The following is a 22,098-nucleotide window of genomic DNA, read 5'->3' on the forward strand; positions in this document are numbered from 1 at the left end:
GTATATCAAAAACCTCTTAGGTACCATTAGAAATGCTACAAGAACTGAGATATTTGAATATATGCATGGTAAAAAGATCTGATTAATTAATATTTGGTATTGGCGGATTCTTATTATCTCATTCTTAACTTGGCTCTATAATGTCTGTGTTCGCTTATAACTGGTAATTAAAAAAATATACACGCTAAATTTAGACAGTTAACTATTATGTAATATTTAATTTAATTTTTCTTATAAATATAATATTATTTATAATTAAATTAGTGTCAATATATAGAATAGATATATTTAAGGTAATTCGTAAACGATGTGTGTATGTAAATTTGCTATGCTTCAGAGCAAAATATAACGAGCTTAGTTGTAAAGACAATGCGTAGATTTGAAAATACTTTATGTTTTAAGCTTAGAGCACGTTAATATTCCAAAATACTTTGGCTTTTCTGAATATAGAAGCTAAACGTTCGTGACCCTGAAATTTTTTTTTATTAATTTGCAATTTTTTCATATATTTTTTTGTACACACTATCTTTTGGACACTTTACATCTTTCATAATAAATATAACAATTTTCAATATTTATGTAATAATTATCAAAATTCAATAATATAATTAAAAATCTTATTAATAAGAATACATAATTTTCATAAATGTAAAATTTGCATACAATTTGACAACACACAATTTGCATACTTTGTTTTTCTTCAGTGTATTTTTAACTGATTTACAAAAAGATTGAGCTTCTAAAATATATATAATTTTATTTATTGTATTTTTTTATAATATAGTCAGGCGAATGACCAAATGGCCCACTTGATAGTAAGTGGTCTGTACCACTTCATAGGCATTGGTAAGAAATATTTACCCCTTCTTACATACTTTAACTGTATAATACCAGACTATGTAATTATATATAAATAATTATAAATAACCTTGATGACAAAATATCCACCCCATTCATCAGCATGTTCATTGTGTTTTATAAGTTCCTCAGGTGATAAATCTGCCAAGTGACAAACCTTTGACTATAACAATAAAAACAAAAATAACATAAATAAAAAAGGAATGACTATACATTGACTACATTGTTTTACGACTCAAAGTGAATTATTACGTTATAAATTTAAATATATTACCTTTAACATTATAGGCAGACTTCCTAGTGATTTATCAATAGACATAGTTTTTCATCAATATTGAAAGTTAATCTTATCTTAAAATCACCCTTATACGAAATTTGAAGTCGTTGGCATCTTTTTCTTTTCTTTTTTTTTTTATAGAATAGGAAGGCGGACGAGCGTATGGGCCACCTGATGGGAAGTGGTCACCAAACGCCCTTAGACATTGGCATTGTAAGAAATGTCAACCATCGCTTATACAGCCAATGCGCCACCAACCTTGGGAACTAAGATTGTGGTGGGAAGGCTTTGTGCAAGCTCGTCTGGGTAGGTACCACCCACTCATCAGATATTCGACCGCAAAACAGCAGTACTTAGTATTGCTGTGTCCCGGTTTGAAGGATGAGTAAGCCAGTGTAATTACAGGCACGAGGGACATAACATCTTAGTTCCCAAGATTGGTGGCGCATTGGCGATGTAAGCGATGGTTAACATTTCTTACAATGGGCGTCGGTGACCACTTATCATCAGGTTATTTATGGGCCATATGCTCGTCCACCTACCTATATTATAAAAACAAGTATATAAGTTTTATTACTAATGTATCAATAATGTCCTTCAAAATATATTAAGCTGTTACAAGAAAAGCCTATCCTATAACCATAAAGTTGGTAATACAATAGGTCTAAGTGAACATGCTTAATGGACGCAATGAGATTTATCAAACACCGAGTTATCAAGCAATGAGAGCAATAAAACAATTAACGAACACTCACTTATTTTATTTATCATCTAAAAGCGCGATTACAATGACAAACGCTTACCAGCCAGTGTTACTGCGTGATTACGAAAAATCGATCTTCCAGATAACGTGTGTAGTTTTAACGAAAACTGTCATATCGTGATAAAAAACGACGTCATATTGTATTTAATACATGTTTACTATCTAAAATTAGATACGCACTTTAAAGTATCTCATTTAAGGCATATAAGCGTTTGTTAATACGCGGCGAGCTGTTCTTTTGTAATTGTTTAATCAAATAAAATAAGATTGATTTTGTGTAGTCAATCCTAGAGAAGGGCGGTATAAACATAGTCATGTTATGTATTATAAATACCAAACAATCTATAATAATAATAATCTTCTCCAGACCGATTTCAGGCGCAAGACCAACGCGGCGCAGGCTTTAAAGGATTTCCAAAGTACGGGTTTATACACACAACCTTCCTCTCCAGGCTGCTATTAAGAATTTCCGACGGAAAAACTCAATAACTTTTTATTCTCTCGACCTGGACTTGAACCCAGGACGTCCAGGTCTGCGGCCTTACAAGCAGCCACTGGACCAACGAGGCAGTCAACAAACAATCTACACTAATATTAAATGCGAAATATATCTGTATGTCTGTTACGCTTTCACGGCTTTGAACCTGAACCGATTTTGATGAAATTTGGTATGAAGCAAGCTTAGCCCCTTGAGGAAGAACATATGCTACTTTTTATAACAACCCTTCCCCAGACACCAATCTATCCTTTACCTAATATGCGGGCGAAGCCGCGGGCGAACACCAGTTAATAGTAAACTGTGCAAACATTTTTAACTTACGTTAATACAAATGTGTGTAAGATCTATTAACTTTTAATGTATGTTACGTGACAATAAAAAAGATAACAATGACAGATATAAGAGTAACAATGCTAGATTTTGAACGTTAGACTATATTATCTTCTTAAAAGCTATTTTATACTTAACATTGGCAGAATATTTTGCGCTCAAATACACGCCAGAAAATGAAAAAAAAATTATTTTGTTTTACATAATGTAGAATACAACGATACGTAACTACGTAACCTATAGTTATTTTTACAATTAGCTCATATCCTACTTGACAAAAGGGTCTTGCCAACTTACACAGGTCGGATTGATTTAAAATTCCGTTCCCCTGACGTGACTAAGATTTACTACTAACTAAGACGGCCAACAAAAAGTTATTTGTCTGTTGAGGATTATTTAAAATTTTAATTTTATAATTTGATTATAAGTTACGAAAAACTAGTAAGACGCTTACCGTACCGTTTTGGTAGAGTTTTTGTCGTTAGTAAATTATTATACCTCGGGGATTATATTATCTAAATGTCTCAAGAGATAATAACAAAGGTTTTTTCCTTGCATTGTTACTTATTATGATAAATTATTCTTTATTAAATAAAATTAGGGTATAATTAATTATGTAATTACGAACCTTATTTCAAGTTGTATGAAAATGTCTTAAGTATCTGTCTGTAATTGACAACGTGCATGCTACATGATGATCGATTGAGTATTTAAGACATGAAAGCGTAACAAACATTCCTAACAAATTTTATTATACTAACTATAGAGACTAAAATGTGCATCGTGAATTCTAGTCAAAATAAAAACGGGGTGAAATTCCGCAGTTTTTATTTAGAACATTTAAATTACCTACATTTACACGGATCAAGTCAAATGTTTAATTCGTAATATCCTCTCCGTTAAAGTAACCATCAACATATTTTTTATTTATTCACATGTTTGCTTCACTGAAATAACAATGACCTTTTCCGACCTTAACGATACAAAATGTTGTCGAACGACGAAATTTAACTGTCTCATCCAAATATAAAATGCATAATTATGGTCAGCCAAAGAAACTAACTGTATAGATAATGTAAATGTTTTTTTTTTTTTAAATATGAAATACTAAAAACAGTACTTGTAAAGCAATGATTTTAATTGTTTTATTTTCTTCAAATATATTTTGATGCTTTATAAATTTTAATCTATGTAAGCTTTTTCCCATAGGAAATAGGAATATTGAATTGACATTGAATTTGTCCTTAAAACCCAAGAGGATAGACTTATTGAAATCATAATTTAATATAAAACTTAGTCTAAATCATTTAATAGCAATGAGTGTATGAAACTGTATTTCATTTAATTTAAGTTCTTATCAACCAAATCAAGTTATACTCTTGGTTTTTTGCATGATGCATGGATTGCATTAGAAATCAATATATAATATGTATTTAAGGTAAATTATTAACCAGGGAAATAAAACATTTTCAGACCACAAGAAATTCATACAACTCATACAACATAGAGCCACTCACTCATTCAAAGAGTAAATAATAATCAACCACATTATTTTTACTACGTATTATATTATTTATTGATAACGCCTAAATGTATTACAACACATTACACCTATAAAGAAATTTGCTATTTTTTTATTTACTATATATTTTCAATTAATTTTTTTTTTGTATTATTTATTTAGGTAAATATTGTAATTGTATAAAAAATATCATTACTGAATTTAAATCAAAGCATATCTTACAACAACACTTTAATTACAATGTTTAAATAACCTTTATTGATTCACATATAAATTTTCAAACTGTTTATTTTAATGTCAATGTCAAATGCCAAAATATTTAATTATCAAGTGGTTTTTGCTGTCAAGTTATATCTGCACGACTGCACGTGTTTTTGTCGCGTTTCTTTTGCAATAACTAAATATTTCTACTAAATGTAAGTCCTTTACAAAATAATGGAACCAAAAAAGATATTACAGAAACCGTCTCTAGCTTATACAAGTAATCCTAATTACAGTAAGCCCCCTAAAACACCTAACCCTGTAAGTATTGTTTATGTTTGATTTCCAAGCTATTATTATTATTATTGTCAGTGCTCAAAAACGTATGAATTGTTATAATCAATACTATGTTACTGTTTTAGCATCTGCAATGCCTAGGGACGCCTCATATAGACTCTTTCAATTACATGATACGTGATGGTCTTAAGGCTGCTATAGCGGATTTAATTCCGGCCGAATTTGAGATGCCGAGTGGAGAAAAAATTAAAATCACTATAGACGAGGCCGCATTTGCTAAGCCGAGTGTTCCCATGGAAACTGTGGGTGTGAAAAATCAGAGAGTACTTCCTACAGAATGCCGACAAAGGGCTGCTACTTATAAGGGTGATTTTAAGATAAGATTAACTTTAAATATTGATGGAAAAGCTATGTCTATTGATAAATCACTAGGAAGTCTGCCTATAATGTTAAAGGTAATATATTTAAATTTATAAAGTAATAATTCACTTTGAGTCGTAAAACAATGTAGTCAATGTATAGTCATTCCTTTTTTATTTATGTTATTTTTGTTTTTATTGTTATAGTCAAAGGTATGTCACTTGGCAGATTTATCACCTGAGGAACTTATAAAACACAATGAACATGCTGATGAATGGGGTGGATATTTTGTCATCAAGGTAATTACATAGTCTGGTATTATACACTTTATACTGTGTACGAAAGGGTAAATATTTCTTACCAATGTGTATGTAGCGGTGCAGACCACTTACTATCAGGTGGGCCATTTGCTCATCCGCCTGACTATATTATAAAAAAAATACAATAAGTAAAATTATATATATTTTAAAAGCTCGATCTTTTTGTAAATCAGTTAAAAATACACTGCAGAAAAACAAAGTATGCAAATTGTCATTTTGTGAAAGATTAATTGCTTATATTTTACATTTATGAAAATTATTTACTCTTATTAATAAGATTTTTCAATTATATTATTAAATTTTGATAATTATTACATAAACATTGAAAATTGTTGTATTTATTATAAAAGATGTAAAGTATCCAAAAGATAGTGTGTACAAAGAAATATATGAAAAAGATTGTAAATTAATAAATTTTTTTTCAGGGTCATGAACGTTTAGCTCGTATGTTACTAGTGACGCGCCGCAACTATCCTGTTGCTATTAAACGATCAGGGTGGAAGATGAGAGGAAACTTTTTCTCCGAGTTTGGAGTCCTTGTACGCTGTGTAAAGCCTGATCTTACTAGCACCGTGAGTTACTTAGAAAATTTTACTGATTATCATCATGACTTATAGGTACTATAAGCGCAAAAGGACATCAGTTAAAATATAGTCGTTGTAGAATTTGGCGTCAATGTATGGATGTAGCTTGATGTATTTGACTATGGCGTCAAGGTTCCATACATGTGGCTTGATGGATCTTGATAATGATTGCATGAATTTGTACGTACAAGTAAAACTCTATTTATGTAACAAACTTATATGTATTTAAATAATATTATATTTGAATTGTGAATAGCGAACAATGTAGAAAATTATATGGAGTAATAAAAATTGTGAAAAATTGTATGCATTGACAGCGAACGGCGATGCAGAAGCGTTAATTTATTTAGTTGCTGTCATTTTCGTACACTTAATAGACTAACATTCTTAACAATCGTAATATAAAACAAAAAAATCATATTTTTCCTCTATATACTGAATTTTAAGACATTATGTTTTGGCCTACCAGAAGTGTTATGTGAAATGAATTATATTTAGACCGTAACAGCCTGGGAATGTCCCACTGCTGGGCTAAAGGCCTCCTCTCCTCTTTTTGAGGAGAAGGTTTGGAGCTTATTCCACCACACTGCTCCAATGCTGGTTGGTGGAATACACATGTGGCAGAATTTCAGTGAAATCAGACACATGCAGGTTTCCTCACAATGTTTTCCTTCACCGTAAAGCACGAGATGAATTATAATCACAAATTAAGCACATGAAAATTAAGTGGTGCTTGTGCTCACGCGTTCTTACCACTGGGCCATCTCGGCTTCACATACATGCAACAAATATGCATACAATTAAAAACAAATCATAAAGCCAGTACCTTTGTAATATCCTGTCTACCATCCAGCAGCAATATTTTCATTAGTATTGTTTTGTTCGGGTTTGAATAGTGATTGAGTCAGTGTAACTGTAGGCACAACGTCGTAATATTTTAGTTCCCAAGATACGTGGTACATTATTGATTTATGGATAGGTACATGGTTTCATACAGTGCCAATGTCGATGGGCGATCCTGATGATCGTGACTACTGACCATCAGGTTGGCAGTTTGGTTACCTAAGCAAGCAAAACACAATGACATATATGTATAATATAACTTATGGATGTTTTACAAACAAAATGACAATAAAGGTATTGATGGAATAATCATTTGAACATATAATTGTTAAGCATAAGCACTCTGTCATATTCATAATGATTAATGTGCATTCCGGGATGTTCTATTACATTTATGAAATTGTTAAAAAGTCAATTGAATATAAATGATTTCAAAAGTTTGTCAATTGATAAGGACAGTGTTAAATGTAGTGGTTACAGGTCAATTGAATCTTGGCGCGTTTGTTTGTAGTTTTGTAATGCATACTGAAATCTGACGTATTGAATTTTGAGTGGGAACTGTTGGAAGTAAAAAACTTGTCACTGTAAATAATTGCCTTGCCTCAATAATTATAAGAAAATTTTATTGAAAGCACTGAAGTAGCATTGAAGTTTTATTTATTTTATTCCTTATGTTTGTTATATTTTCTTTTTGGTATTTTTTCTGCCTTTATTAATTTAACTTGAGTGTCATTTTAGCATTATGTTTTGTTTATTTCATAAGTGTAGTGTCATTCAATTTTATTGTTGTAAATGCTTATAATGGTGCATCACACTGTACTAGCCTACTATTGTTATAAATTGTTGTTAATTTTATGAATATGCTGATAGTTTAAACACTTGAAATCAAATTTTGATGGGCCGGTTGGTGGGGTTGATACTTGCCTTTCACGCCGAAGGTTGTGGGTTCGATTCCTACCCAGGACCGACATTTGTGTGCATTAACATGTCTGTTAGTCCTGAGGGTGTAATTGTCTATATAAGTATGTATATCAGTTGTCTGGTTTCCATAGTACAAGCTCTGCTTAGTTTGGGATCAGATGGCCGTGTGTGAATAATGTCCCAGGATATTATGTTGTATTGTATTTAAAGCTTTTTTTTAAAGATTTAAAATTTTAATAATATAATATAACTTTAATAATAGATCTATAATAAAAAAAGAAATAGTTGTGGTTGACGATTTTTTTGTTTTTTTGTTTACAGAATAATGTTCTTCACTTCCTCCAAAATGGTACTTGTAAACTAATGTTCTCTCACCGTAAAGTGATGTACTACGCTCCGTTAGTCTTGATCATGAAGGCTCTCGTGGACTGGCCGGATCATTATATATACAGACTATTGCTACATGGCAAGAAGAATGACTTGTATTATGTTAAGTAAGTTATTTGAATTTTTTTTTTTATAAAATAGGTTAGTGGGCTACCTGATGGTAAGTAGTGACCACTGCCCATAAACATTGGCACTGTAAAAAATATTAAGCATTCCTTACATTGCCAATGCACAACTAACCTTGGGAACTAAGATGTTATATCCCTTGTGCCTGTACATTGGCTTACTAACCCCCTCAAACCAGAGTATTGCTAGCTGAGTTAAAAGTAAAGCTACCACAGACTACTACCCTTTAGAGCTTGGTCGATGCCCTATATTTAAAAATAATTTATTCCATAAACAGCTGCGTACAGAATATGCTCCGTGAACTTCATGAGCAAAGTCTTCACACACAAGAGGAATGTAAATCGTACCTCGGTCGTATGTTTCGGCCCAGACTGAGTGAACTGCCCCCATGGGTCACAGACGAGGACGCTGCTGACTTCCTTCTCACTCGCTGTGTGATGATCCATCTTAATGGGCACATCGATAAGTTCCACGCTCTGGTGTTTATGGCACAGAAGCTATATGATGTCGTTCAGAATAAATGTAAGGTGAGCCTAATATTAATCATCATTTCGGTTTCGGTTTAAAGACATTTATTTATTTCTCATAAAGAACACAAAAGTTCACTTATAATAAGAAATTACAATAATTTTGCCCGAGGGTACATTTAAAAGTCTGCCTTATGAATTATATACAGTGAGATAAAATGTTGCGGGTAGTTATATTACACAAACATGTTTAGGTAGGGATTACATTAACTTATAAATTATTTTGCACATATTCCATTACACGTTTTTTGAATATAGGAAAACTCTTGCTATTAATGATTAAGTCCGATAATTTATTATAAATTTGAACTCCTCCAGAAACCATTCGCTAATAACATTTAAATCACGTTGAGCTACGTCAGTTATATTTTTAATGTTATCACCAAAGTAAAATAAGCTTGTGTCATCCGCGTAAAGAGTTACATCTCCAGACAAATCAATTGTACTAATGCTATTTATATAAATTAAAAATAATAGCGGTCCCAAGATAGAGCCTTGTGGTACTCCATATGTTAACGTTGCGGGCTTACTTTGAAATTTTCCGATTTTAACAATTTGCTTGCGACGATGTAAATATGATTCTAAAATTTTGATTGCCGAACCTGTTATACCTTCTTTATGTAGTTTTTGTAACAATAAATTATGGCTGACCGTGTCGAAAGCCTTTTTTAAATCGATAAAGATACCTAGAACGATTTGCTTACTATCCAACGCGTTTTTAATTTTGGTGACAATATCCACAGTTGCTGAAAGTGTATTAGATTTCGGACGAAAGCCATATTGTTGACTAAAAAAGAAGTTTTAACATTGTAAACAAAATCACTGCTTTCGAATATAGATTTTATTTCACTGGTAGTAAGGCTTTGTGCAAGCCACCAAGGCAAGCGTCTGGGTAGGTACCACCCATCAGATATTCTATCGCAAAACAGCAGTACTTGGTATTGTTGTGTTCAAGTTTAAAGGGTGAGTCAGCCAGTGTAATAACAACAAAAATCCATCATCATACATACATCACATGACATTGTTATGTCATCTTAGTTCCCATGGTCGGTGGCGCATTGACGATGTAAGCGATGATTAACAATTCTTACAATGCCAATGTGTATGGGCGTTGGTGACCACTTACCGTCAGGTGGCCCATATACCAACTTTGTGAACTAACATGTTATGCCCCTTGCGCAGTTACACTGGCTCACATACACTTCAAACTGGAATACAGAATAATAATATTTGGCTGTGGAATAATTGACAAGCCGTTAGTGGCAGATGAAAATATTGAAGTGTTTTTTTCTAACACAGGTGGAAGGCGCTGATGCTGTAATGGTTCAAGAGTTGCAGGTTGGCGGACATCTCTATTTGCAAGTGTTGAAGGAACGACTGCAAACTATGTTGTATGTCATCAAGGCGAATATTCTAAAGCGAGCCAAAACCGCTAAGAAATTTGTTCTGACCTCGGTAATTTTTTTATCATATCACTATGTTTAAAATTTAAATTTAAAATGTCTGTCGGTGTTTTTATAAGAGTTATTTCAGAGAGTGCTCAGGAGCTTTTTAGCCTAGTTTACTTGAACCATAGAGCCGCGAGACCAGGCAAGATTCTGCACCCATAGCCAATTGATCTATGAGACGTATAAAGCACTTCGCTTCCTCTTTCCTCATACGCACCGTTTAAAATATATTATTTCATATTGAATATAAGTTACAAACATATCTGTGGACATACAAATAATTTCCAACGGATCTCTCTATCATCTATTAAATTTGTTTACAGAAAGAGTTGCAGCAATTAATTCGCATGGCGGGTAGCTTGGAACAAAAGATGGAGACGTTTCTGGCGACCGGTAACGCCCCGTCCACCAACGTGAACCTCGCGCAGTACAAGGGGCTGACCATCGTCGCCGAGAACATTAATAGGATGCGATACATGTCACATTTCAAGTATACCAGAATTTTTTCTATAAACTACTGCCTTCCATTTTTCCTTTTGACTTCTTGTGGTGTTGTAAAAAGTATTTATTTTTTTATAATAATTCATAATTCAATGCCTGAATCTTAACTAAAGACCTCGGGCTCAATTTACCACCATTACCACCAATAATTGATTATTAACATATCTCATTGGTTTACATATATACGCTCTCGTAGCCTATCGGAACGGCATACATGTCGATATGCAATATGATAATAATGTATATCCTGTAGTGTCGCATATATTTTTCTCATACATATGTATGGGATGGAGCATTTCGTTCCAAAGTCTCTCCAAAGAGAGGACGCCACGTTGACCCGAGCGCTGGTGGTGTGCAGGGCGATCCACCGCGGCTCGTTCTTCATGGAGATGCGCACGACGGAGGCGCGGCAGCTGCTGCCGGACGCGTGGGGCTTCGTGTGCCCCGTGCACACGCCGGACGGCGCGCCCTGCGGACTGCTCAACCACCTCACCGCCGCCGCGCAGGTACGCCGCCCACACGCATGGCTCGAAGGACCAATGTTTGCACTCCGGCTCGAAGGACCAATGTTTGCACTCCGGCTCGAAGGACCAATGTTTGAAGTCTGCTCTCTTGCTTCCAGGTGACCCAGCATCCTGACCCCAAGCATCTACCCAACCTACCGTTCGTGCTGGAAAAATGTGGTACGTATCAATATATTACTTGTTTAGGGTACGATAATTCAAACCATGGGTTACTAAATAATATTCTTAATTGTTTAGTCGGAAAACTAATAAATATATACATAAACACATACACTTCAATTTACGAGCTGTTGTTTTACTTTCATTTATTCCCTCAATCCAGGAATGGAACCTATCAGCTCGGTGGCGAACACTCCATTGTCCCACGACGTGTACAAGTACCCGGTCTTCATAGACGGGAGGCTGGTAGGCTATCTGCCCGAAGACACCGCTCAAAAGAGTGCCGCTTACCTCCGTACATTGAAGGTCAAGGGGGAAGAAGTGCCAATATCTACAGAAATTGTCGTGATACCCAAAAAACAGGTGCAGTTAAATTAATATTTACATATTGGTTGTGTGTGTACGTATTACATAACAAACGTACATATATATTACATATTTTGCACACTGAATGCAAATTCCTAAATTTTTACCATCTTCATTTTTATTTAATGTATAATAATAATTCCTAGCGGTTTTCTTTTAAAAAAGTTGCATATGTTGAACGGTCTTTGCTACTGTCGGAACAGATCTGCGCACAGTACGCGGGGGTGTTCCTCTTCACAACCGAGGCTCGCATGATGAGACCGGTCATCAACTTATCCACGGGACAGCTGGAGCTCATTGGGACAATGGAACAGTTGTATTTGGACATTGCCGTCACACAGAATGAAATTATAAAAGGTCGGTATAATATATAGACCATTCCGATCGAAGGAGTAAATATGAACGAACCTTAGATTTACATATTCCGTGCGACTTTTTTTTATAGAATAGGATGGCGGACGAGCATATGGGCCACCTGATGGTAAGTGGTCAACAACGCCCATAGACATTGGCATTGTAAGAAATGTTTACCATCGCTTACATCACCAATGCGCCACCAACCTTGGGTACTAAGATGTTATGTCCCTTGTGCCTGTAATTACTCTGGCTCACTCACCCTTCAAACCGGAACACAACAATACCAAGTACTGCTGCTTTGCGGTAGAACATCTGATGATTGGGTGGTACTTACCCAAACGAGCTTACACAAAGCTTTACCACCAGTATTGTATGTCAAAGTTGTTTATTTGTCTTTACCCGTCTCGTGGTTTGAATAGGTTATAAAATGTCTTACTTATAATATTTTTCTACATATCTACTGTAGAATAACATAGTTTTCACTCAAAATCATTGAACGATTCAAAATTTGAAACCGAATAATCTCATTGAATATGTGCCATCTATTTTATACGTGACATTGGCAGAATATTTTGCGCCCAAATAGCGTAGATACACGCCAGAAAAGGGAAAAAAAAATGTCTTAGAATGAACATATGATCAATCACATGTGGATTATTATATGAAACAAAGTTAGTAACAGCCTATTAATGTTCCACTACTGTAAAGTTAAGTAAGTATACTTAAGTGGGCTAAAGCCTCCTCTCCCTTTTGAGGAGAAGGTTTTTTGGAGCATATTCCGTACGAAGTTAAACGATGACATATATCGTTCAGTTATCGCTGACGTACATAGCTTTCTTCGCGATATTTCTTCTCAGACCGTGAATTGTATACTTTTAATAAATACTTTTTTATTTGTATTAAGGTAAAACAACACATTTGGAGCTATCAAAGTCAGCTTTCATGAGCAACTTGGCGCAGCTGGTCCCGATGCCGGACTGCAACCAGTCGCCTCGGTGAGTTAGACACATAAAAACGAAACGCATACATTTGACATATTCCTGACAGTATATTTTTTTAAATATTTCATTGAAAATTGAAAAATTACATATTTATATTTATTTTAGACTTAACTATACCAAACTAATAATAGTTTTTGCACTCTTAAAAAACAGCAAAAAGTTTTTTGGCTCAGGTTAACTAAAGCGAATTGTGAAGAGCTTTGTGTCGTTTATATGTTCGAGTCCGGTTAATAATCTCTATGTAGATAGACTCGGGCAAAATGTAATCAGTTTACTGATTAAAGATTACGATTACATATGACGACAGTAATCAAAAAAATAACCTGAGTAAGTTAGTTAGTAAGTACCTTACCACGCGCGTCCTTTAGAATCAATCAAAGCGAATGTAACCGTGATTGATAATTATACATAGTAATCTAACAAGATAACCCAACACGTGTGTACCCACAGCAACATGTACCAGTGCCAGATGGGCAAGCAGACGATGGGCACGCCCATCCACACGTGGGCGTCGTCGGCGGAGACCAAGCTGTACCGCCTGCAGTCGGGCGCCGCCCCACTGTTCCGGCCGCTGCACCACGACCGCCTGCACCTCGACGACTACCCCGCCGGCACCAACGCCGTGCTCGCCGTCGTCTCCTACACGGTACGGGCCTGGCTCATAACTATTTTCTGCTCGTAAGCTAAGCCCCTGAGAATAAGGCTTTCACTAGTACTATAGAGCGGGCTTTGAGCGCTATCGCCTCGTACCGGGATACTTGCCCCCATTCATTCAGTCGTAAGTCCAGCTGTAACTCTAGTCCGCTGTTCCAGGGCTACGACATGGAGGACGCGATGATCATCAACAAGTCTGCGTACGAGCGAGGCTTCGCGGCGGGCTCGGTGTACAAGGCCAACTTCCTGGAGCTCTCCCACTCTTCTTCGTACTTCTGCCGCGATCCCGCGCGTGGGGAACTCGCGCAGCACGTTGATGAGGACGGGTTGCCCGCTGTGGGCGCTCGCGTGCAGCCCGACGATCCCTTCTATTGGTGAGACATTGTTTTTTTTTTAGTTCACAAAACTGACTACAATTATATAATCAACAAAGACAGTAATACATTTAACCGAAAATATTTACAATTGAGACTTCTCGATGTGGATGTAATGTGGATGTAATGCTTATACTGGTGGTAGGGCTTTGTGCAAGCTCATCTGGGTAGGTGCCACCCACTCATCAGATATTCTACCGCAAAACAGGAGTACTTGGTATTTTTGTGTTCCGGTTTGAAGGGTGAGTGAGCCAGTGTAATTACAGGCACAAGGGACATAACATCTCAGTGTCTTCATGCACACAAATGTCTGTCTTGGGTGGGAATCGAACTCACAACCTTCGGCGTGAAAGGCAAGCATCCACCAACCGCGCCAACCGGCTCGTCAAATTGATTGACCATGTTCGTTATGAAATACGGTATATTATCGATTGTCGTCGTCAGCTACTGGGACGGCGAGAAGAATCAGTTCGTGGTGTCTCGCTACCATGGCAAGGAGGAGGTGTTCGTGGACAGCGTGAGGCTCTGTGGGGACTTCTCGTCCAAAGCGCCGAAGAAGGCCTGCGTTATGGTTCGGATACAGGTAGGGCAAAGACATATAAAAAAATATAAAACACGGATCTTATTGACCCAAACATTAAAAAAGTAGTTATAATTTTATTTAAAATACACTGTTTTTATTTTTAAATAAAATTATAGTTAATTTAACTTCAAAATAATTTTTGAATGTGACATCTATTACCCCCCATTAAGGTTGAAATTTCCAAATATTCTTTCTTTACGGATAGTTACTTCATACAATAAAGCTATATTCCAAATTTCAGCTCTCTAGACTCATCGTCAGTAGTTTTAGCTATGCGTTGATAGTTTTGAAAACGTTTAATTGATTTATTCCAGCGCAATCCAACAGTCGGTGACAAGTTCGCTTCCCGGGCCGGGCAGAAGGGTATCTGTTCGCAGAAGTGGACGGCTGAGGACTTACCGTTCACGGAGTCGGGACTTATCCCGGACATCCTGTTCAACCCTCACGGCTTCCCGTCCAGAATGACCATCGCTATGATGATCGAGTGTATGGCGGGAAAAGCGGCGTGTCTACATGGACATGTAAGTTTTTATACCTAATCTTTATAGAAAATACTTTTAATTGATTTTATAGTGTTTTTTTAAATAAATAAAAAAAACTACTCTATCATGTTTAATTTAATTTTTTATTTCGTTTCACTTACAATTGTTTTATTCTTGTAAAATAATGCTCATATATATATATATATATATATATTGCGAAGTGAACTAGTTACCATTGAAAATGGTGACTGCCTGAAATCCATTAAGTGAATGAGTTCTCTTTAAAAAAAATGTAGCAGCTTTGTTATGAACTAAATATATTTATATTCTATAATCAGGTCCATGATGCAACTCCATTCCGCTTCAACGAACAAGACACAGCCATCAATTACTTTGGGAGACTTCTAGAAGCCGGCGGTTACAACTATTTTGGAACCGAGCGTATGTACAGCGGAGTCGACGGCAGAGAGATGACCGCTGACATCTTCTGCGGACTGGTTCACTACCAGCGGCTAAGGCACATGGTGTCCGATAAGTGGCAGGTCAGAAAGAATTATTCATTTATTATTTTTTATTGGGAAACGCTTCAAAAATAACATATCACAAATTTATAATGAAAAACTTATATTATTGTTAAACTTTATATAAATAAATAACACATTAAAAGAGAAAAATAATACATTTTAAAAATAAACATTAAGTACTAAACAGTTTTAGATTGTGTTTAAAGGAAATGACCATTTCCAGTATGGGCATCAATCAAATTTAGTGTACACCTATGATTTTTGGTGTTTTATATTCGTGAACAATGAGACATTAAATTGATATAAATAAAAACCGCAAAGAACTTGTCATTACAACAGACTAGACGAAAACAGTTTCATAATTTCATTAAGTCTTTTAATCAGATCTCCGGCACTAAATATATATATTATAATATGACTATTAAAAAACTTAAGTTGTTGTGAAATATTATGTGATTTTTAGGTATAGGAAAACACAAAATAAAACAGAGTGTAAATGATTATTTATTATCATCATCATATTTTATTATCATCGGACGCATGCTTATTAGTCAGTCTATTCCAACCACAGGAGGAGTAAAGACAAATAAACAACTTTGACATTAAATTGCCGCGATATTAAATACTCTATGGTATTCACCATGGATTCTCGTAAAATTGTTGACAATTGAGTGCGTATACGAAACAATTGTACAGATTTAAACGTTCATGTGTATACAACATTTCGAGTCTGCCGTTGATTGCTGTAAGATAAGAGGAAGATGGTCGAATTTAGCTTGCAAGATTTAACTCAAACAAACTATTAGCAAATCGCATGAAATATGTAAATATTTCTTGTTTTAATATTTGTTTATCTTTAGTCCTTTTCCAATTGGAACAAGATTTTTGTGAAAGTGATCGAAGTGGTCCACGTATGTAAAGTCCCCCCATGTGTGTAACATCCCCGTATGAGCCAGGTGCGCACGACGGGCGCGGTGGACGCGCTGACGCGCCAGCCGGTCAAGGGGCGGCGGCGCGGGGGGGGAGTGCGCCTCGGGGAGATGGAGCGCGACGCGCTGCTGTCGCACGGCGCCGCCTTCGTGCTGCAGGACCGCCTGTTCCACTGCTCCGACAAGACCGAGGTGTGTGTGTGTGTGTTTAGGTGCATGTGCGCCTCGGGGACATAGGACTTTTTGAGATTAAATTGAATCTTCATTTTTACATAACATCTGATGCATATAGATTAGCGATTAAGATATTCCAATTTAATAATACGAATTATATGACGATTTTCTTGTGCTTAGGCGATCGTGTGTTCGAAGTGCGGGACGCTGCTGGGCCCCGTGGTGAGCGACGTGGATGGCGCCAAGGACTCGTGCCGCCTGTGCGGAGACGGAGACCTCTTGACGGTGGCCATTCCGTATATCCTCAAGTTCTTTGTTACTCAACTAGCTTCGGTTAATATTAATGTTAAAATTAATTGTAACAACGATTTAGCTATACAGAGTTGATGATTGTTGACAAATGTTATATAATACTTTTCGTATTTCTCATTACAAAGGCAGACTGGTATATTTTTTTTTATTTAAGCATAGTACTTAACGTTGCAATCGCGACCTAGTGGCTGTTGTTATTCCCTTCAGGATGTTACGCCATCTCTCCCTATCTGCTGTCATCCTTTACCTATTCAATGGTCCGCCCACCGATCTGATTTGGTCATTTTATCATAGGCGCCTGACCGCGAGGTCTGATGCCTTCATCTCTGCCTTGAACGACAAGGCATTCTATGGAGTCACGGATTCTTCTTGAAACGTGGCCGAAGAATTGTTATCCTATCATTATTCATTGCTATATAAGTAACATTTTTCTAAATAGTAAGTGAATATCTTATTGAATTATAGGACAGGTGTTAGGAATAAAAAGGTAGCTTTTCAACAACGAATTTCAACAAAATCGCTTGAATAGTTTGGCCTTGAAAACGTGAAATACATTTTATTGTGACGTTAAATTTTTTTGGTTCGATAATATAGGATCATAAAAACAAAAAATTATTGGAGAAAGGTTTAATTATATAATATAACAATAAATGTTTGTACCCAGACTGTGAATGTCTGTATGTATCAATCAAAATAAAACAAACGTTTAAAATATGTATGTTATAGTTATATATTCCTTTTTAATCTTCATCCATGGCTACCTCTTGTTCTTTCTTTTCCTTCTTCTTCTTTTTCTTCTTACTAACGCTTACGTCTGCGACCTGTGCCTCGTTCATACCTGCGTCCTGTGCATCCTGTTGTGATACTTCTTCCATGGCCTGTTTCATCACATCTATATTCTTCATTGGAATGTCACCTGTCTCGTAGAACTTTAATCGGTCTTCAACTTGCTGACGCAGTTTCTCACCGTAGATGGTTGTTTGAGTTTCTGAACAAAATCAAATTATATATTTACAAATAAAACAGAAAGAAATTAATTAAAACAAATTTATTTCGTTTTTATCATATTTTTATTGACCTCTCCTGTGGATTTGAACCCAGGACCTCGGGATCTGTAGCCTTATAAACTAGCTCCAAGAGTACAAAGGCAGTCAAACCAAAAAATATATATGATTGAAGTAAGGAAGTTTGTTGGGAGTTCATATGAGAGTCATCAATATCTTATGGCCTAGCAGACTAGTTAATTTTTTTAGTATAAAGTAATACCTAAGTCTTCTTACCAGAGAAGCAATCAATCCTAGATGCAATAGAGCACTTGTTTGCGAGGTAGCGACTGATACGACCTTTGTTCTTAAGGCCAGCTCGCCCGATGAAAGTTGAGTGATATAGAAGACCATACTTAGGTGTCTTGGAGCGGGTCTTCAAAGCTCGAAACAAAGCTTTTTCCGCACCTGTGAAAATAAATGTTTATAATAAAAGTATTTTAGGATTTCTATAAAAAGTGCATCCCTAATTATTACTATTGTGTTGCTTTTTTATGAATTAGGAAATATGGTCATCCTTGTAGATTCTAAAACTTACCAAGTATCTGTAATGTGGAAGCTGGGTACTTCGCTAAACTGGTAAGAGAACCAGCTTTAGAGATGAGACGGGCTCCCACCTGATCCCCAATAAGTGTCGTCAGGTTTGGTGCCACTGAGGTCATCTTTGTATGTAAATATTCTGCTATTGCTTTCCTAAAAACAAATTGTAAATATTACTCTGACAAATATTATCAAAATAGGCAAATAATTTTGCATAATAACTTCCATCTATTATACACACATGATACTCATTATAATATTGGATATAGAGAAAATATAGAAAATAATTTAAGCGAGATTGAGATAATAACTTAATAAATAATTTCTCAGAAATTTGGCAGTTAACAAAATACAAAAATTACAAACTATACTTATATGAAATTACTGTTTATTATGATTGAATTTTTATGCTTTCTACTTTGTTATTGATTGAAGTTAAATCGGTAAGTTATATTATATGAAAAACTTCATTCTAATCAAACTGCATTGCGACTCGCTGATATGATTTGTCTTAGGTTAAGAGTAATTTAAGAATCACAGTATCAATAATGATAGTAAAAAATAAATCAGTATTAACTAAACGGTTGCTAAACAACATTTATAATTGAAACTGTATAAAATTAAATCTCACCTGTAATTACTTAAGGCAACAACCCTTCCAGCAAACATTTGTATGTTAATTAAGTCAACGGGTGATATATCCATACCCATAGACATTTTCGACGCGTCAATAATAGCCTGTGCTTTCTCAGAGTCACCGAGGATTTCAGTTAGCGGTTCTACAGACTCTTCCGAGAGAGTTTTACGATCTTTGATGAACTCTGCGCACTTTGAGTAGAGATAGTTCTCTGGCACAATACTGACAAGCTCTGGGAAATGATACGAATACCATTCTCTGTAAAAAACATATATATATTACTTGTACAATATACATTGTTAGGTTAAATATTTATTTGTTTTCTCAAGCTACATCAATCAAGATACAACAAATATCTTTTAAATAATTTATTTATATTTTCTACTGGGTTAAATTTATCCACAATAATAATAAATTAAATATTATAATATATATATATATATAAATATTAAGTATATAACAAAACAGTTAATGGCTGTTTGGCAACCGATTTTGGTTTTTTATTTTTTTGTACTTACGTACATACTAGTATAGTATATATACAATAGTGTAGTTTAGAGTAGTTGGTAAAAGTTATGATCGAATATTGAATAGGGTGAACAATTTTAGTGATTCCGTATACAATAAATTATCATTTTTAATGTATTTACCACTGAATTTAAATTGACTCAAGTGCACATAATTAACAAATAAAATTTTATTCTTAATTTTAATTGATATGACTTTATTTACCTAATTCTCATAGAAAATGTATTGACGTCTTTATCCAACTGGTCCAGCAGAGCTATAGATTGAATGATCATGTTGTCGACACGATGAACATTGAACTTGACACGGGCACGCGAATAAGAGTGGCCGAGACCAAGCTGAGCTACGCTGCATGCTTTTGGAGTTAGTCCTTTGATGAGACTTGCGAAATGGTGCCTTATACCTGAAGACAAAATGAATTAAACTTTTGAAAGACTTTCAAGGTTGATTTTAAGAGCAACAACCTATGTTAAATGTTTTATAAATGCTTAAATTAATTCATTTTTGATATCAAATAAAATAGCAATCCAAAGGTCCAATCCATTATATTCAACATTTTATTTTTATTTATGGCCATATGGTTATAAGATATATAACAAAAATATCAAAAAGGACCCACTAACTTCACTTAAATTGAAGCAAGTTTTAAACTTCAAGTATAATTATAACTTTGTAATCATAAAATTTTGATTTGTAGCAACAACTTTATTACAATTATCAAAACTATTTGATAAATGAATGTAAGACCTGCGTTATTATGGCACAATTTTATTACCACAAGTCATTTATAACTTGCAATAGATCAATTTGTGCATTGTGATTATTTACTAACTATTTTTAAGTATAATTCTATAAATGCAAGAGACTTTGTTACACTTTCATGTTTTAACTATTCAATCGATCATCTCGTAATTGCATGCACATCATGAATACAGGTGTCAACACATGCTTATCCTTACACATCTTCCTAAAAATACTATCTTTCAGTGTCCATACACTTTCATTTCCACAGTGACTTATCTCCAAATCACAATACATATAGAGCCTTGCAGACACTCACCTCTAAGCACCTCAGGTACAGCACCGGTGTGTGAACAAGAAATTTCCAATGCTTCACTTATAGAAGCACCAAGCTTAGGGTCAGAAACACCGAGAGTGCATTTGCCACGCTTCTTGCGTTTCGGTAGACCACCTTCCAAGAAGAGATTAAGATCTTCCGGTAGAATACCTAAATAAAAAGAAAGTTTTTTTTAACTTTATCTCTTAAAAGTTGTTTCAAATTACATATTTAATTATGTTACTATACCTTCTGAAATTGCGTTAATATTCTCCAAAGCAGTTATTGCAGATTTAAATGGTTGAAATGCGATTAGGGTCACCACAGAATTGAACCTTTGAAGGTCTGTCACTGATTCTTCCACTTGGGGCAAGAATGCCGCTAGTTCTTCAAATTCAGCTACTCGAAACAGGGCAAAGCCTGCGCTGTGCTCATAGAGCACATAAAGCTTACTCTGAAAAAAAATATGTTTTTTTTTAATTGTGTTCACGTGATATAAATTTGTTAATATAAATGTATCAAATTCCTTATCCAAACTTAACAATATTGTGATAAATTGGTAATTGCAATTGCTTTGTTATAGCACAATTTTATAATCACAGGTCAAATTTTATAACTTGCAATAGATCAACTTGTGCATGGCACTTTACAAAATATATCATCTAAAGACAAATTAAAAAGCCATGTATTTGGAATGCAGAAATAAAAGCAATGCCACTATTACTGGATAAATACAACTATTAATAGATTGGCGTCAGATACATGCGGTTAATTTTTAAAGCATACTACATAGCTACTATATCCATTTTTGGAATATCTTCCAAAAGGACATCTTTGAGAGTTTTAAAGATTTAAATTCAAACAAATATAGTTAAAGTCAAGATAATATTCTTAATAAACATATAATATTGGATTTAACTCACCATAATTAACTTCTATGTAATTATTTTACATTACTAAATATTATAACGTAAACACGTGTGTTTTGATCTACCATGCAAAATAGAAGCGTTGTTATTTTTGTAGGTTATAGCGTTACGTTCTAAAAAATCTTCTATTTTATTTTTGTAGTATAAAATTTTGTGAAAAC

General features: G+C 34.9%; 2 protein-coding genes across 2 annotated transcripts; one reads left to right on the forward strand and one right to left on the reverse strand.

Annotated features, from left to right (window-relative positions):
• The first annotated feature begins 4,586 nt into the window (after window positions 1-4,586).
• On the forward strand, window positions 4,587-17,822 carry LOC126778085 (DNA-directed RNA polymerase I subunit RPA2). The gene is made up of 20 exons (XM_050501450.1): window positions 4,587-4,771; window positions 4,873-5,202; window positions 5,314-5,406; window positions 5,853-5,999; window positions 8,097-8,269; window positions 8,566-8,815; window positions 10,115-10,270; window positions 10,587-10,753; window positions 11,123-11,270; window positions 11,387-11,447; window positions 11,611-11,810; window positions 12,017-12,170; window positions 13,075-13,165; window positions 13,622-13,817; window positions 13,985-14,199; window positions 14,644-14,782; window positions 15,097-15,303; window positions 15,603-15,806; window positions 16,745-16,909; window positions 17,072-17,822. Exons 1-20 carry the CDS (start codon window positions 4,685-4,687, stop codon window positions 17,276-17,278), a joined length of 3,390 nt encoding a protein of 1,129 aa, XP_050357407.1. The 5' UTR covers window positions 4,587-4,684; the 3' UTR covers window positions 17,279-17,822.
• On the reverse strand, window positions 17,816-22,022 carry LOC126778190 (nucleolar protein 56). Its single transcript, XM_050501653.1, has 8 exons — window positions 21,932-22,022; window positions 21,258-21,462; window positions 21,012-21,179; window positions 20,156-20,354; window positions 19,418-19,681; window positions 18,785-18,939; window positions 18,484-18,654; window positions 17,816-18,191 (listed from the first exon to the last, which is right to left on the reverse strand). The coding sequence occupies exons 1-8, from the start codon at window positions 21,932-21,934 to the stop codon at window positions 17,944-17,946; spliced, it is 1,413 nt and encodes a 470-aa protein (XP_050357610.1). The 5' UTR covers window positions 21,935-22,022; the 3' UTR covers window positions 17,816-17,943.
• Window positions 22,023-22,098: the final 76 nt, after the last annotated feature.

Source organism: Nymphalis io, chromosome 25, assembly GCF_905147045.1.
Source record: "Nymphalis io chromosome 25, ilAglIoxx1.1, whole genome shotgun sequence".
In the NCBI taxonomy this organism is placed as follows: Eukaryota; Metazoa; Arthropoda; class Insecta; order Lepidoptera; family Nymphalidae; genus Nymphalis; species Nymphalis io.

Excerpts from the sequence above, each read along its gene's own strand:
- LOC126778085 (XM_050501450.1), top strand. The coding sequence starts at position 4,685 with ATGGAACCAAAAAAGATATTACAGAAACCGTCTCTAGCTTATACAAGT. Across the intron at positions 8,816-10,114 it reads TCGTTCAGAATAAATGTAAG|GTGGAAGGCGCTGATGCTGT; the intron begins GTGAGCCTAATA and ends TTTCTAACACAG. Across the intron at positions 14,783-15,096 it reads GCGTTATGGTTCGGATACAG|CGCAATCCAACAGTCGGTGA; the intron begins GTAGGGCAAAGA and ends GATTTATTCCAG.
- LOC126778190 (XM_050501653.1), bottom strand. Across the intron at positions 19,682-20,155 it reads ACATTTTCTATGAGAATTAG|AGAATGGTATTCGTATCATT; the intron begins GTAAATAAAGTC and ends TGTTTTTTACAG. Across the intron at positions 18,192-18,483 it reads TAGGATTGATTGCTTCTCTG|AAACTCAAACAACCATCTAC; the intron begins GTAAGAAGACTT and ends GATTTTGTTCAG.